Source organism: Oryctolagus cuniculus, chromosome 12, assembly GCF_051225735.1.
Source record: "Oryctolagus cuniculus isolate XC-2025 breed Fujian yellow rabbit chromosome 12, ASM5122573v1, whole genome shotgun sequence".
NCBI classification, from domain to species: domain Eukaryota; kingdom Metazoa; phylum Chordata; class Mammalia; order Lagomorpha; family Leporidae; genus Oryctolagus; species Oryctolagus cuniculus.
Window position 1 is genome coordinate 44,787,553 of NC_142878.1, and position 14,660 is coordinate 44,802,212.

The 14,660-nt window shown below is 39.7% G+C and overlaps 1 protein-coding gene and 1 non-coding gene across 3 annotated transcripts in view; one reads left to right on the plus strand and one right to left on the minus strand.

Moving 5' to 3' along the window:
• The window catches only part of G2E3 (G2/M-phase specific E3 ubiquitin protein ligase), a 70,367-nt gene that overhangs the window by 19,701 nt on the left and 36,006 nt on the right, over positions 1-14,660 (minus strand). For both annotated transcript variants that reach the window (XM_002718119.6, XM_008269463.5), the window contains 5 exons: positions 13,632-13,797; positions 7,669-7,775; positions 6,883-6,999; positions 1,732-1,856; positions 1,499-1,628 (listed from right to left, as the gene is read on the minus strand). In XM_002718119.6, the coding sequence (XP_002718165.2) occupies positions 1,499-1,628; positions 1,732-1,856; positions 6,883-6,999; positions 7,669-7,775; positions 13,632-13,797 (645 nt within the window). The remainder of the gene's footprint in view (positions 1-1,498; positions 1,629-1,731; positions 1,857-6,882; positions 7,000-7,668; positions 7,776-13,631; positions 13,798-14,660) is intronic.
• Positions 8,833-8,942, plus strand: LOC127483878 (U6 spliceosomal RNA). The gene has a single exon (XR_007910671.1). It is a non-coding gene; the product is annotated as a U6 spliceosomal RNA (small nuclear RNA).

The following is a 14,660-nucleotide window of genomic DNA, read 5'->3' on the forward strand; positions in this document are numbered from 1 at the left end:
CAACTCCAGGTTACTCTGCATTATATCCAGCGTCCTCCTAATGTGCACCCTGAGAGGCAGCACATCATGGCTCAAGTATTTTACTCACTACCACCCATGTGGCAGACCCAGACTGAGTTCTTGGCTCCCAGTTTTGGCCTGGTACAACCGAGCTGCTGCAGGCATTTGGGGAGTGAACCAGTGGATGGAAGATCTCTGTGTCTGGATGCCTGTCTGTCTGTCCTTCATATAAAATGAAGGGGAAAAAAAAGTAAAAATAATGTATCTTTTTTAGTACAAAAAGTATAACAAAAAATTACAATAAACATACATTTCAGTTGTTCTACCACAGGTAGCATCTTATTGTTATTTTAAGGATTTAAGTCTTTCTTTATGTGAAATAGAGAGAGGGGGCAGACATTTTCCATTCCCCAAATGTCCACAAAAAGCCAGGACTGTGCAGGCTGAAGCTAGGAGCCAGAAACCCCATCTGGATCTTACACATGGGTAGCAGGAGGCCAGACACTTGGGTCATCTTCCACTGCTTTCCCAGCACATTAGCAGGAAGCTGGATCAGAAGCAGAGTAGCAGGACTTGAGCTTGCATTCCCATATGGGATGCTGGCATTGCAGGCTGTGGATTAACCTGTTGTGCCACAATGCTGATTCTACAAGTAGCATTTTAAAACAGCAATTCCTCACTTTTTGATGAGTATTAATTGTATGCCTATCTATAAATTTGAGTTTTATCAAGTATTTTCAAAATCTCTTTTCCATCTTCTAGGTGTTTAAACTTGGAATTATTTTTAATCACAAAGTATTTCATCATGTTTAAATAATGATGGTACTTTCCTACTTTTTCCTATTTGGTGAAATCAAGGCTCTTTTTACAAAGCTGCATAAACTTAAAAAAAATCATACACCTGAACAAATATCTAACACAATATGAAGATGTAATTCTAGTCTTGGTGAACTGCTTGTGTGATATCAAAAGTTATCTGTCTTGTGAAATTAATAAAATTAATGCGATAATTCTTACAAAGTATGCTTTGAACTTTCTAAAGGGCTGACATTTAGACTTGTAAATGACAGTAAACATATTAAGCAGTGATTACAACATTAAGAAACAAGCCATCTTTATATTAAATAGGGCTCCTTACTTTTAACAAAGTGACATGGTACAATTAATATTTTAAATCCTATCTTACTCTATAATCAAACACATTTTCCAGAATAGTTTTTCAAACTATCTTGAAAATGATCTACAAGAAAAAAAATTTTATATCATGACTCAGTTTACAATAAACTAAATAAATTTTAGATATATTCTTCCTATGTGCATTGGTATCTGATAATCTACATTCCACTTTGTTTACTTAATGCTGGATGCATTAATTTCATGATCAAATGCTGGACCCTGCAGTTTCAAAAGCACTTTTAGGTTATTTTAAGACCAGCCAATATTCCAAGCAGCATTTCCAAATAGATTTTGTATTTTTCTCCAAAATCAAAATACACACCTCAGTAGATCTTTACTTTGGGCTCCAGGTGACTGTCTGGGTAATTTAGGTGATGATTCCTCCAACAAACAATCAGTAATTGCTGCACTGTTAGAGTTGGGTAATGCATGTTTTTTGGCTTTTTGGAAACCTGCAAATTTGAATTCCAGCATTAGCATAGTAGAAATACAGATATAAACTTTAAAACAGGTATTTGAGTATAAACAGCTTTGTACAAAATTACAAAATATTACCTGAATTGTAGATAATACTTCTACATTCCAAACACTCCCAATTTTGTTCCCATGATCGTAGTGAGGAACAGGCTAAATGTGTTCCACTAGAACCACAACACTGACAGCGCTTTATTTCCCACTTGCTAAGGATACAAAGAAAGGAAGAAGTTTATGTTTTGGTATTCCCTAAATCTAGTTTTAACCACCAAGCACTACCACAGGAGGGAAGACACATTACCTATTTTGATTCTGCAATTTTTCCAAAGTCTTCAATATTTCATTTATGTTTGTAACTACTTCCTCTAAATATATCCCCTAACCTAAACTAACTAAATATCAACACAAAAAGAAATATAAACATCAGAAAGAATGTGAGTTAGGAGAGAAAAAAAATCTTCCCTTATATTTAGAGATGACATGCTCACAGGTAAACTGTTATATCAGTGTGTCTGTCTGACGTGGAAGCAGAAGCATTCAGTCAAATTTCAAAGTAAGCAATATTTCCTGAAATAATCTTGCTTGGACACCTCACGTACTGTGCAGCACAACAGGGTCCAGCCTTCCTACCTAGCCCAACTTCACCTTCTCTCTCATCTATCCGATCTCTCTGCAGGCCTCTCCGTTGAGTTCTACATGTTCCAGTCCACATTGCTATTTTCTGTATGGGTACAATTGTGGCCTTCCCTTCCTGTATGGGTATGAGCATAACTGTTTTGTACAGAAATGGGTATTGTTCCCTGAGTACACTGAAATTTGGGTGTTATGATGGGTATCTGGATACCCTATCCCCACTCACAGATCTGGGAATATCATCCTTCTGTGTGTGGGTATGGGTGTGTCGGTGTTATATATGTATCTCCGCTTCTTCCCCAGATGGTTCTGCCCACTGATGATGAGGATGGTGACAGCTAACCTGAGTCCATACTAAGCATCAGGCCCAGTTCTCAGTCTTCACATGAAAAAGTTCAAAGAAACCCTTGTTATCTATACTTTAAAGAAGATGAAACCAAAGCACAGATGAGTAAATAATTTGCCCAATCAAGCTGATTCTAATCAAGTTTCAAGTGAGGTTTCCAATATAGTTTACCTGGCTAACAACTACACTATTTTGCCTTTCAGCAGATAGCTAATGTCCCAGAAGAAAGGGCAAAAAATTACAGCAATTATAAAAAGCAGTATGGGGGCCAGCGCCATGGCTCAATAGGCTAATCCTCCACCTAGTGGCGCCGGCACACCGGGTTCTAGTCCTGGTCGGGGCGCCGGATTCTTTCCTGGTTGCCCCTCTTCCAGGCCGGCTCTCTGCTGTGGCCCGGGAGTGCAGTGAAGGATGGCCCAAGTGCTTGGGCCCTGCACCCCATGGGAGACCAGGAGAAGCACCTGGCTCCTGCCTTCGGATCAGCGCAGTGTGCCGGCTGCAGCGCGCCAGCCGTGGCGGCCATTGGAGGGTGAACCAATGGCAAAAGGAAGACCATTCTCTCTGTCTCTCTCTCTCACTATCCACTCTGCCTGTCAAAAAAAAAAAAAAAAAAAAAAGCGGTATGGGAATAACATGGTAGTTTTTGCAGTTACTGATTGTGTGACCAATGGTATTAAAGAAGTACATATGTAGTTTATAGAAACAGCCTAAATTGAATTTTTAAAATATCAATATTAATGGAAAAAAAGAATGTTTTGCTTCTTAAAAGCCTATATACAAATGATCTCACCTACACTGCAGCACAATCCTTGAGGGAAGTATTAGTCATATTAGTATTTAAAAATGAATAGACAAGCCGGCGTCGTGGCTCACTAGGCTAATCCTCCGCCTTGCGGCGCCGGCACACCGGGTTCTAGTCCCGGTCGGGGCGCTGGATTCTGTCCCAGTTGCCCCTCTTCCAGGCCAGCTCTCTGCTGTGGCCAGGGAGTGCAGTGGAGGATGGCCCAAGTGCTTGGGCCCTGCACCCCATGGGAGACCAGGAGAAGCACCTGGCTCCTGCCTTCGGATCAGTGCGGTGGCGGCCATTGGAGGGTGAACCAACGGCAAAGGAAGACCTTTCTCTCTGTCTCTCTCTCTCTCTGTCCACTCTGCCTGTAAAAATTAATTAATTAAAAAAATTAAAAAAAAAAAAAATGAATAGACAAGGCCGGCGCCGTGGCTCAATAGGCTAATCCTCCACCTTGCAGCGCCGGCACACCGGGTTCTAGTCCCGGTTGGGGCGCCGGATTCTGTCCCGGTTGCCCCTCTTCCAGGCCAGCTCTCTGCTATGGCCAGGGAGTGCAGTGGAGGATGGCCCAGGTGCTTGGGCCCTGCACCCCATGGGAGACCAGGAAAAGCACCTGGCTCCTGGCTCCTGCCATCGGATCAGCGCGGTGCGCCGGCTGCAGCGGCGGCCATTGGAGGGTGAACCAATGCAAAAGGAAGACCTTTCTCTCTCTGTCTCTCTCTCTCACTGTCCACTCTGCCTGTCCAAAAAAAAAAAAAAAAAATGAATAGACAAGGCCACTAAGTCAACTTAACATGGGCAAGAACACATGATAACTGATACCTGAACAAGATCTCTGCCCTTGAAAGATTTTGGTTTAACAGTATTAAATCTAAATAATGCATGGAGCTGACATTGTGGCACAGAGAAGGTTAAGCCGCAGCCTGTGATGCCAGCATCCCATATAAACAGCAGTTCAAAGTCCCGGCTACTGCCTTTCCCATGCAGCTCCTTGCCAATGGCTTGGGAAAGCAGCAGCTGGTCACCCAAGTGCTCAGGCCCCTGCCACCCAAATGGAAGACCCAGATGGAGTTCCGGGCTCCTGTCTTCGGCTTGGCCTGGACCTGGCCATTGTGGCCATTTGGGGAATGAGACAGTGGATGGGAAGATCTCACTTTGTCTCTCTTTCTCTGTAGCTTTGCTTTTCAAATAAATAAATCTTAAAAAACACTACATCATAATAAGCCAAATCAAGGTAACTCCTAGCCCAGGGTAGGGAATCAGGAATAAGACCTGCTTAGAAAGAGCATTCCAAAGCTGCCCAGATGCTTAGCAAAATCTTCACAAATAAGTAGCTGACCCAGGCAAATCACTTTCCATGAGAAACAAAGCTCCAATATCCTGTTCTCTAATGAATCAAGGAAGATTATGTAACAGGAATAATAATTCAATGAGCTTTCCTATATAAATTGACAAAACTGGACTTGTTAATTCTTTATCTTACTCCTAAATGAAGATAAATGCTTCTTAGCACCCCATACAGTTGAGTATACCTGAAATGCATAAAGTAATTGTTGAAGAGTACAGCAGACATCTATTGATGTTACAAAAGAATAATCAGTAAATTTCAAATGCTAACACTTTTTGGAATGGTCCAAAAGAAACAATTCTGGATTAACCCAACTAACTGGTAAAACAGGGCTGTCTAGTAGAAATTTGAAGCAAACCATATAAAAATTCAAAAATTTATAGTAGGTAAAAATATAAAAATAAGTAAAAGAATTTGAATACATTTTGCTTACAAAATACTACCCTTTTATTCAACAAGTAATCAATAAAAAACTATTGTGTTGAGCATGTCCCAAATTGTACATCTCCTCCCTCTCTTATTCCCACTCTTATATACCAGTGCCATCTCACTAGTCCCAGTGATCAATTTCTGTTCACAATTGATCACACTGATAGGTCTAAGAGTCAAAGGGATTACACAAACAAGACTAGTGTCTGCTAATACTAACTGATAGAATAAAAAAGGGAGAGAATGATCCAACATGGGAAGCAGGATACACACACAGCAGACTCATAGAATGGCGGATGTCCTAAACAGCACTCTGGCCTCAGAATCAGCCCTTAAGGCATTCGGATCTGGCTGAAGAGCCTTTGAGAGTATTTTAGGCATGGAAAACCAAGACACTCTGGGGAAAAAAAAAAAAAAAAAGAAGAAGACCTAAACGAAAGATCTCTACGAGTGAGATCCCAGTGGAGAGAACGGGGCCATCAATGAAGGAGGTACCTTTCTCTGAAGGGAGGAGAGAACTTCCACTTTGACTACGACCCTGTCAGAATAAGATCGAAGTCAGCGAACTCAAAAGGCTTCCATAGCCTTGGCAACTCATGACTAGAGCCTAGGGAGATTACTGATGCCATAAACAAGAGTGTCAAATTGTTAAGTCAACAACAGGAGTCACTGTGTACTTACTCATCATGTGAGATCTGTCCTTAATGTGTTGTCCAATGTGAAGTAATGCTATAACTAGTACTGAAACAGTATTTTACACTTTGTGTTTCTGTGTGGGTGTAAACTGATGAAATCTTTACTTAATATATACTGAATCGATCTTCTGTATATAAAGATAATTGAAAATGAATCTTGAAATGAATGGAATGGGAGAGGGAGCAGGAGATGGGAGGGGTGCGAGTGGGAGGGAAGTTATGGGGGGAGGAAAGCCATTGTAATGCATAAACTGTACTTTGGAAATTTATATTTACTAAATAAAAGTTAAAAAAAAAAAAAAAACTATTGTGTTTACGGGCTGAACTGTGTCTTCCCAAAATTTATATACTCAAGTCCTAAGAATGTAACTATACTTGGAGGTAAGGCTATTTAAGAAGGTAATTACAATCAGGTCATCTGAGTGGACCCTAAGCCACTATGACTTACGGTATTACACACACATGCAAGATTATTATGCAGAAAACAGGTACAACTATGCAAGGACATAGCTCGATGGCAGCCATCTTGCAAGCCATGGACAAAGACTTCACATAAAACCAAAAATGCCATCTCCCTGATCTTAGACTGCTAGTATACAAAATTCTGAGAACACCAATTTCTGTTTTTAAGCCAAGCTGTAATAGATATTTTGTTATGACAGTACAGGTGAACTAAGTCTTTGGTGTCCATTGTATTTTTACATATCACCTCAATTTGAAATAGCCACAGTTCAAGTGCTGAATAGTGACATAAGGCTGGTGGTGACCATACAGAATACAGCAGCTCTAGAAAATAGAGCTTTATGAAATTACTCCAGAAAACCAGTTACAGATATTTGAACTACAAAAAAATTTTCTGTAAATGTATATAAACATAAATTTAATAAATACATCATAAGTTAAAACTTCAAATATCATCAGAGCAAAAGTATATTTCATTAAACTAGAAAACCAACTTTTTCAGTTGGAGGTTTAAATAAGAAACCAGTAATACCTGTCAGGTGCATTATAGTCTCGCCCTTCTTTGCAACGACATCTTCGGACATCACAATGCTCGTAGTGCTGCAGAAGCTCTTGATAAGCATTTTCTTCTAATTCCCAAGAGGCATCTCTATAAACAAGAGTAGAGGGGTGGATGTGGCCATTTGGGAAGTGAACCAGTGGATGGAAGATCTCTATGTCTCTCTCTCTCTGCTTCTGTCTCTCCCTTACTGTACCTCTGCCTTTCAAATAAATAAATTAAAAAAAAATGCTCTTTAAAATATAAAACTGTTATAGTGTCATTTTATTCTACAGTTAGTCTCACAGTGAATTTTAAATGCTTAATAAAAACCTAAGCAAAAACTGCTATGACATTTTCCCTAATATTTTACTTCCAATTTTTAATTTCAAATTTACTATCATTTCTAGACTCCTCATCTTTAAGCATTAAGAAAATTATTTTCATTCACACTAAACCATATCCTGATTCCCTTAGCTAAATTTGCACACACCATTTTGAAACCTATGTATAAGTCAATCAAATCTGGAAACAGCCAAGGTACTTTTATTAAGAGGCTACAAATCAACTAATGAGACATTTACAACATCACAGTTCCTGATCTTCAAGAGTCCTTCCTTGCTGTCATCTGGGAAAGGAAAGAAGGCCTTTATTTCATCACTGGAAATGGCTATCTGTCCATGATCACTCAGTCAGACACAGAAGATGATTTATAAGCAAATACATCATGTATTTAAAATACCTTTTCTTTTTCTTGTCAAAAGGCTAAATATTACTCACTTTTCAGGAATATGAATTCCCATTCTCAACATCTCTTTTTGAAAGATGTCACTATTATTGCATATTGTACACCTAAAGAAAAACACTCCTGCATTTATTGCTTGAGCCTACAGTGGAAAACAGAAAATCTACTGTTAAGTTTCTTATCAGGTTATAAATTATATGACAAACAGAACATGTGCTATTTTTCACTTAATAGAATATGCAAACATTATCTCTGCAAACATTTTCTCAAACTTTGTCCTTACAAACTATGTCTCCCCACTGTTAAAATCTGATCTTTTTTTTCCAGGGTTAAAATGTGAAAAGTGAGCTAATGAGTAAGTTACTATGCTTAGCTTTACATCTGTCACCCAAAGATTCTCAACCTTTGATACATAATGTTATTTCTATCTCTAAATATCATGTTGCCCTCTATATTGTGAGAAAAAAAAAAAAAAAACCAGAAAATTTTGGGTTATTTCTTCTAAAAAAGATGTTGTTAGAAGTAAATCATCCCTGGTTCTATTTTTAACTCAATCTGTAAAATTAGTTTCCTTTCCACAAAAGAGAACCTTAACACCTATTCTCAATGCCACCCAAATTACAAACACAGAAGCCACAGACAGAGGGTACTCAGAAGGAAAAGGAAATTACAAGAGTATTAGAAAGAGCCAGTCCTCAGTTAAAATTAGTAGCACACATTCATTTAACTAATACTTAAAGTCTACTTATAAATGCCAAATATTGTGTTATGTACCAAAAGTAAAAACATAGGGGCTGGCGCTGTGGTGTAGTGGGTAAAGCTGCTGCCTCCAGTGGCGGCATCCCATATGGGTGCTGGTTCAAGTCCCAGCTGCTCTACTTCCGATCCAGCTCTGTGCTGTGGCCTGGGAAAGCAGTGGAAGATGGCCCAAGTCTAGGGCCCCTGCACACCTGTGGGAGACCTGGAAGAGGTTCCAGGCTCCTGGCTTCAGATCGACACAGCTCCCGGCTGTTGCAGCCAACTGGGGAGTGAACCAGCGGATGGAAGATCTCTCTCTCTCTCTGCCTTTCCTTCTCTCTCTGTGTAACTCTGACTTTCCAATAAATAAATAAAATCTTTAAAAAAGAAAGTAAAAACATAAAATGATCTAATTCCAACTTCAAGGAATTCTAGTGAGTAGGCATACAGACATAGAACTGGCGTTCAGCTTGGCAGCAATATATATTCTAAAATTAGAATGATACAGGGAAGTTTAGCATGGCCCCTGCACAAAGATGACATGTAAATTCATAAAACGATTCATTTTTTTTCCAAACAAATAAAAAAGAAATCTTAAGGGGCGAGCTTTGTGGACGCTGGTCTAAGTCCTGCCTGCTCTACTTCCGATACAGCTCCATGCTAATATGCCTGGGAAAGCAGTGGAATATGGTCCACATGCTTGGGCTCCTGCAAGCATGTGGGAGACCTGGAAGAAGTTCTGGGCTCCTGGATTTGGCATGGCACAGTTCCAGCCATTGCAACAATTTAGGGAGTGAACCAGCAGATGGAGAGACTTTCTGTCTCTCCCTCTGTCTATAACTTTGCCTCTCAAATAAATAAATAAATCTTTTTTTTTTTTTTAAGTATATACATAAAAGAACGAGAAAGAAGCAAATAGTCTATAATCACAAAAATGCCACAAGGACAGTAAGGCCAAAATTAAGTCTGGAAAAAGAAATAAAGGACAAGCAAAAGAAAAGATGTTCTAAGGATAGAGAATAGCACATGTCAAAGTCTCAGTGGCAACAGAGAGAACATCTGATTAGAAAACTGCAACAAATAATATATTTGGGATTACATTCTAGCCAAATTGAACTGAGTAAGGAGTATAGACATGTAAATCAGTAGTGTGATCAATAAATCAATAGGGAATAAGGCACCCAGAAGAAAAATCAATTAACAGCTTTCCATAAAAAAGTATCTGAGGGTGGGTATTTGGCCTAGCAATTGGGACACAAGATAAGACAGCAGTGGAATGCCTGGGTTCAATTCCTGCTTCCTGTCAACGCAGACCCATGGAGGTAGCAGGTAATGGGTCAAGTAGGTGCGCTCCTGACACTCTGGTGGGAGACATGGATTTCATTTATAAACTCCTACTTCTGGCCCCAGACTAGCCCAGCCTCAGATATTGTGGGTACTTGGGAAATGAATGGAAGTGAACCAGTAGATAAGAGCTCTGTGTTTCCATGTGTCTGTTTCTATCTCTCAAGTGAATCACTAAATAAATAAACAAATGTTAAAAGTATATGAAGTTAAAGCAACAGGAGTAGGATTCCAATAAAAGAGGATGCACAAAAAAGATACTTATAAAGTAGCCCTTATATAGCTGGAGTATGATTTGTGTAATGGTGAAGAAGGAAGTAAATAAAGATGATTCCAGGTTCAGACAACTAGTAAGAAGTGCATGTGTTTGCCCTTTTACACACACACACACACCATATAGGAGGAAAGCAACAAGTTACGGAAATCTCTGAGCAAGCACAGGCAGATACCAAGACCTTATTAAATAAAAGATGTGATACAAGAAGTACCTGATATGGAGGGGGAAAATGACATAGGACACATGAACATACTAATAAGACTAGAACAATGATGAGTTAAAACTGAACATAAATACTGATAATTCTGACATGCAGAGTGGAAAGTTCTTATCAAGTTCTTATCGCTAGTCTCTACTCAACAAAATCTCAAAATATAGCACTTGTGGTAACAAGTAATGACATCTGTTTAACCATATACAGTTATCTAGACTGAGTAGATTCCAAATACTATTTCAGTTAAGGCTCTGGTATAAAAGTGGAAAGCCATAAAAGGTCCTTTAGAAAAGTGATTTAAGAACCAGCCCTATCTCCATGTGCTCTAATCAAGTAACAATTGCCTACTGATTTTTATTTCACAGACAGGTATCCACGTGATTTTAAATTATATTGGCATAAAAATACTCATTGTGTTAATAATGCCATTTCTTTTAGAATTAAAAATTTAGTAATTTCAGAGTGTTCCGAAAAAGCCCTATGAATACTAGGTCAAGTTTGAGAGTCTTCTGCTTCATTTTTTTTTTTTTTTTTTGACAGGCAGAGTGGACAGTGAGAGAGAGAGACAGAGAGAAAGGTCTTCCTTTTCCGTTGGTTCACCCCCCAAATGGCCACTACAGCTGGCGCGATACAGCTGGCGCGCTGCGGCAATCCGAAGCCAGGAGCCAGGTGCTTCCTCCTGGTCTCCCATGCAGGTGCAGGGCCCAAGCACTTGGGCTATCCTCCACTGCACTCCCAGGCCACAGCAGAGAGCTGGACTGGAAGAGGAGCAACTGGGACAGAATCCGGCGCCCCAACCAGGACTAGAACCCGGTGTGCCGGTGCCACAGGCAGAGGATTAGCCAAGTGAGCCGTGGCGCCGGCCCTTCTGCTTCATTTTTAATACATAAATGAGACAAATCTTATTTGTCTTGAAAAATAATATATTATAAAATTAACAAGATGAAACATTTGGCAGCAATTACATGATGATGTTTTTAAGCCACACTCTATGGGATCCTTTTATAAACAGTTCTTTTCAAGAATTAATGAAATTTCCAGGATTTCCTCAACAAAATAGGCTTCACTCTGCCACTTTTAACTGAATAATCCTAAGTATAGTACAAGAACCATACCAAAAAAACCCAAGAAATTAATTAACTTTTATTACTTGGACTACTATTAATATTTTCTTACTAAATATTTGATTATTTATTTGAAAGGCAGAGTGATGGAGAGAGGGAGGACAGACATAGAAAGAGAGATATCTACCATCAGTTGGCTCACACCTCACTGACTGCAAAAGCTGGGCCTGAACCAGATCCAAGACAGGAGTCAATTACCCCATCTGGGTCTTCCACATAGATGGTAGGACCCCAAGTACTTGGGCCATCATCTGCTGCCTCCAGGTACCTAAGTAGGAAACTAGATTGGAAGCAGAGCAGCCAGGACTTGAATCAGTACTTTGACATGGGATGCAGATATCCCAAGCAGTGCATTAACCCACTGTTCCCCAACACTTACTCTGTTGACCCTGCTACTGACTTCATTAAAATATAAGAGAATTTATATCTTTTTTTTTTTTTTTTGACAGGCAGAGTGGACAGTGAGAGAGAAAGACAGAGAGAAAGGTCTTCCTTTTGCCGTTGGTTCACCCTCCAATGGCCGCCGCAGCCGGCGCGCTGCGGCCGGCGCACCGCGCTGATCTGATGACAGGAGCCAGGTGCTTCTCCTGGTCTCCCATTGGGTGCAGGACCCAAGCACTTGGGCCATCCTCCACTGCACTCCCTGGCCACAGCAGAGAGCTGGCCTGGAAGAGGGGCAACCGGGACAGAATCCGGCGCCCCGACCGGGACTAAAACCTGGTGAGCCGGCGCTGCAAGGCGGAGGATTAGCCTAGTGAGCCGCAGCGCCGGCATTATATCTTCTAACTTTAACAGTATTGAGGTAAACATTTGGCCTAGCAGTTAAGACATTGGTTAGGATGCCCCTGGTCTCACATCTAAGTGCCAGATTTATTTCCTTGCTCTGGCTTCTGACTCCAGCTTCCAACTAAAATGGACCCTTGGAGGCAGCAGTGGTGGTTCAAGCAATTGGGTCCATGCCATCCATGTGGAAAACCTGGATTGAGGTCCCACCTCCAAGCACTGGTCTTGGCCCAACCCTGGCCAATGCTGGGGGTATTTGGAGAATGAAGCAGCACATAGGAGCTCTCTGTCTCCATTCTCTGCCTCCCAAATAAACATTTTCAAAAATAATAAAACAGTATTAATCTAGAGTAAATTTATGTTATTAGCATTCTATTACATCTATCACCTGGCATTTTCACAAATATTTATTACATATTTGAAATTAATAATAATTTGGATGTTTTAAAAGTATTCAAGGGGCCAATGTCATGGCGTTAACAGGTTAAGCCTTCACCTGCAATGCCAGCATCCCATACGGGCACTGGGTTTGAGTCCTCACTGCTACACTTCTGATCCAGCTCCCTGTTAATGTGCCTGGGAAAGCAGTGGAATGTGGCCCAAATCCTTGGGTCCCTGCACCCATGTGGGAGACAGAATGAAACTCCTGGCTCCTGGCTTCAGCCTGGCCCAGTTCTGGCCATTGTGGCTGTTTGGGGAGTTAATCAGCAGATGGACATTTGCTCTTTTTAAAAAAAAAAAAAAAAAAAAAAAGACATCTTTATTTATTTGAAAGGCAGAGTCACAGAGAGAAGAGAGAGAGGAAGAAATAGAGACTGAAGACTTGCTACACCACAGTGCTGGTCCCTAAAAGAACTCTTATCTTCTCCCCTTTCTCTCTCTAATTCAGTCTGTCAAATAAATAAAATGTCTTTCAAAAAAACAAAAATTTTCCACATCAAAGAACAATAAATTATGTTTAATGTTGTATTTTACATTCAATTTACTTGAAAATCAGTCAACAATTTTGATATACAAAGTGACTCCCAAAGAATGAGTACTTTTAATTTCATTGTCAGTAATCAGCTCCCAGTCAAGAAGTTACGACAGTCTTTATGATAGGAGAAAAAAAATGACTTCTCAACATTTGACTATCTTAGCCTGCTTTTAAAGTTACTACTATCACTTTACGCATCCTGGTTTCTGCAACTGAAATATGTAAGCAGAATTTTGGGATTAAAATCTGCTTGTTACTCATTGTGAAATACAAACAAAGCTTTTAGGTAAAAACAATAAAATTTTATAAGTATAAATATACATTTAAAGGTTGAATCTTACCTGTTAAAATTTTAATTGCACACTAGATTAGTGAATTTTATATGTAAAATATGCTTTTAACTGGATGCTTTAAAGCTGTTTGTAAGATTAACAGTTTTTAAGAGCTAACATACACATAACAATTCTTCCTAATTTAAAATTCTAATCAGCAAGTGACAAATTTCTTTATCAATCAAACAAAGATTACAAAACACATCTTACCTGTAAACAGTCTCTATGAAACCAAGCATTCTTACAGCAAGGACTTCGTAATATGCTGTAAGTTGGAACAGGCTCAATAAATTCCAAACAAATGGTACATGGTAAAGAGTCTCTATAATTGTTAGATGTAATTATTTGAACAGGTCGATGCTTCCAGCAAAATGACCTAAAAATGTAATTTAAGAATAATATCTAATGAATCGCAAAGCTTAACTAGGTTAGCACTATAATTCATGTATATAAGAGAAAAATTCATTTTTATCTGTCTCATAATTAACCTTCAATAGACAAATGGACAAATAGAGTCTTGGCACTATAAGTCAGTGTCACAATGGATGATCAAGGGGCAATGGATCTTCAAAATATAAACCTTTGGAGGAGGTAAGACTTATCTCATATAGAATTTAAGATCAAGTTAAGAATTCTATGGGCCGGCGCCGTGGCTCAATAGGTAATCCTCCGCCTGCGGCGCCGGCACCCCGGGTTCTAGTCCCGGTCGGGGCGCCGGATTCTGTCCCGGTTGCCCCTCTTCCAGGCCAGCTCTCTGCTGTGGCCAGGGAGTGCAGTGGAGGATGGCTCAAGTGCTTGGGCCCTGCACCCCATGGGAGACCAAGAGAAGCACCTGGCTCCTGCCTTCGGATCAGCGCGGTGCGCTGACCTTAGCGGCCACTGGGGGGTGAACCAATGGAAAAAGAAAGACCTTTCTCTCTGTCTCTCACTGTCCGCTCTGCCTGTCAAGAAAAATTAAGTTAAAATAAAAAATTAAAAAAAAAAAAAAAAGAATTCTATGTAACACTATTAGCAACAAAGTATACATACCTTCAACAACTAAGTATATACTTTTTATTCAACATTGAATAAAATTAAAGGAATAAGGAATTTATACTTAAAAAGCACTATAATCCCAACAATAAACTACATATAATAATAACCTATTTCTAGTCCACTTTATTTCTATTTGCATTTTATAAACTGCAGTTTCTTACATTGTGACAATCCAATAAATAGTTTAAGAACCCAAAGACTAAA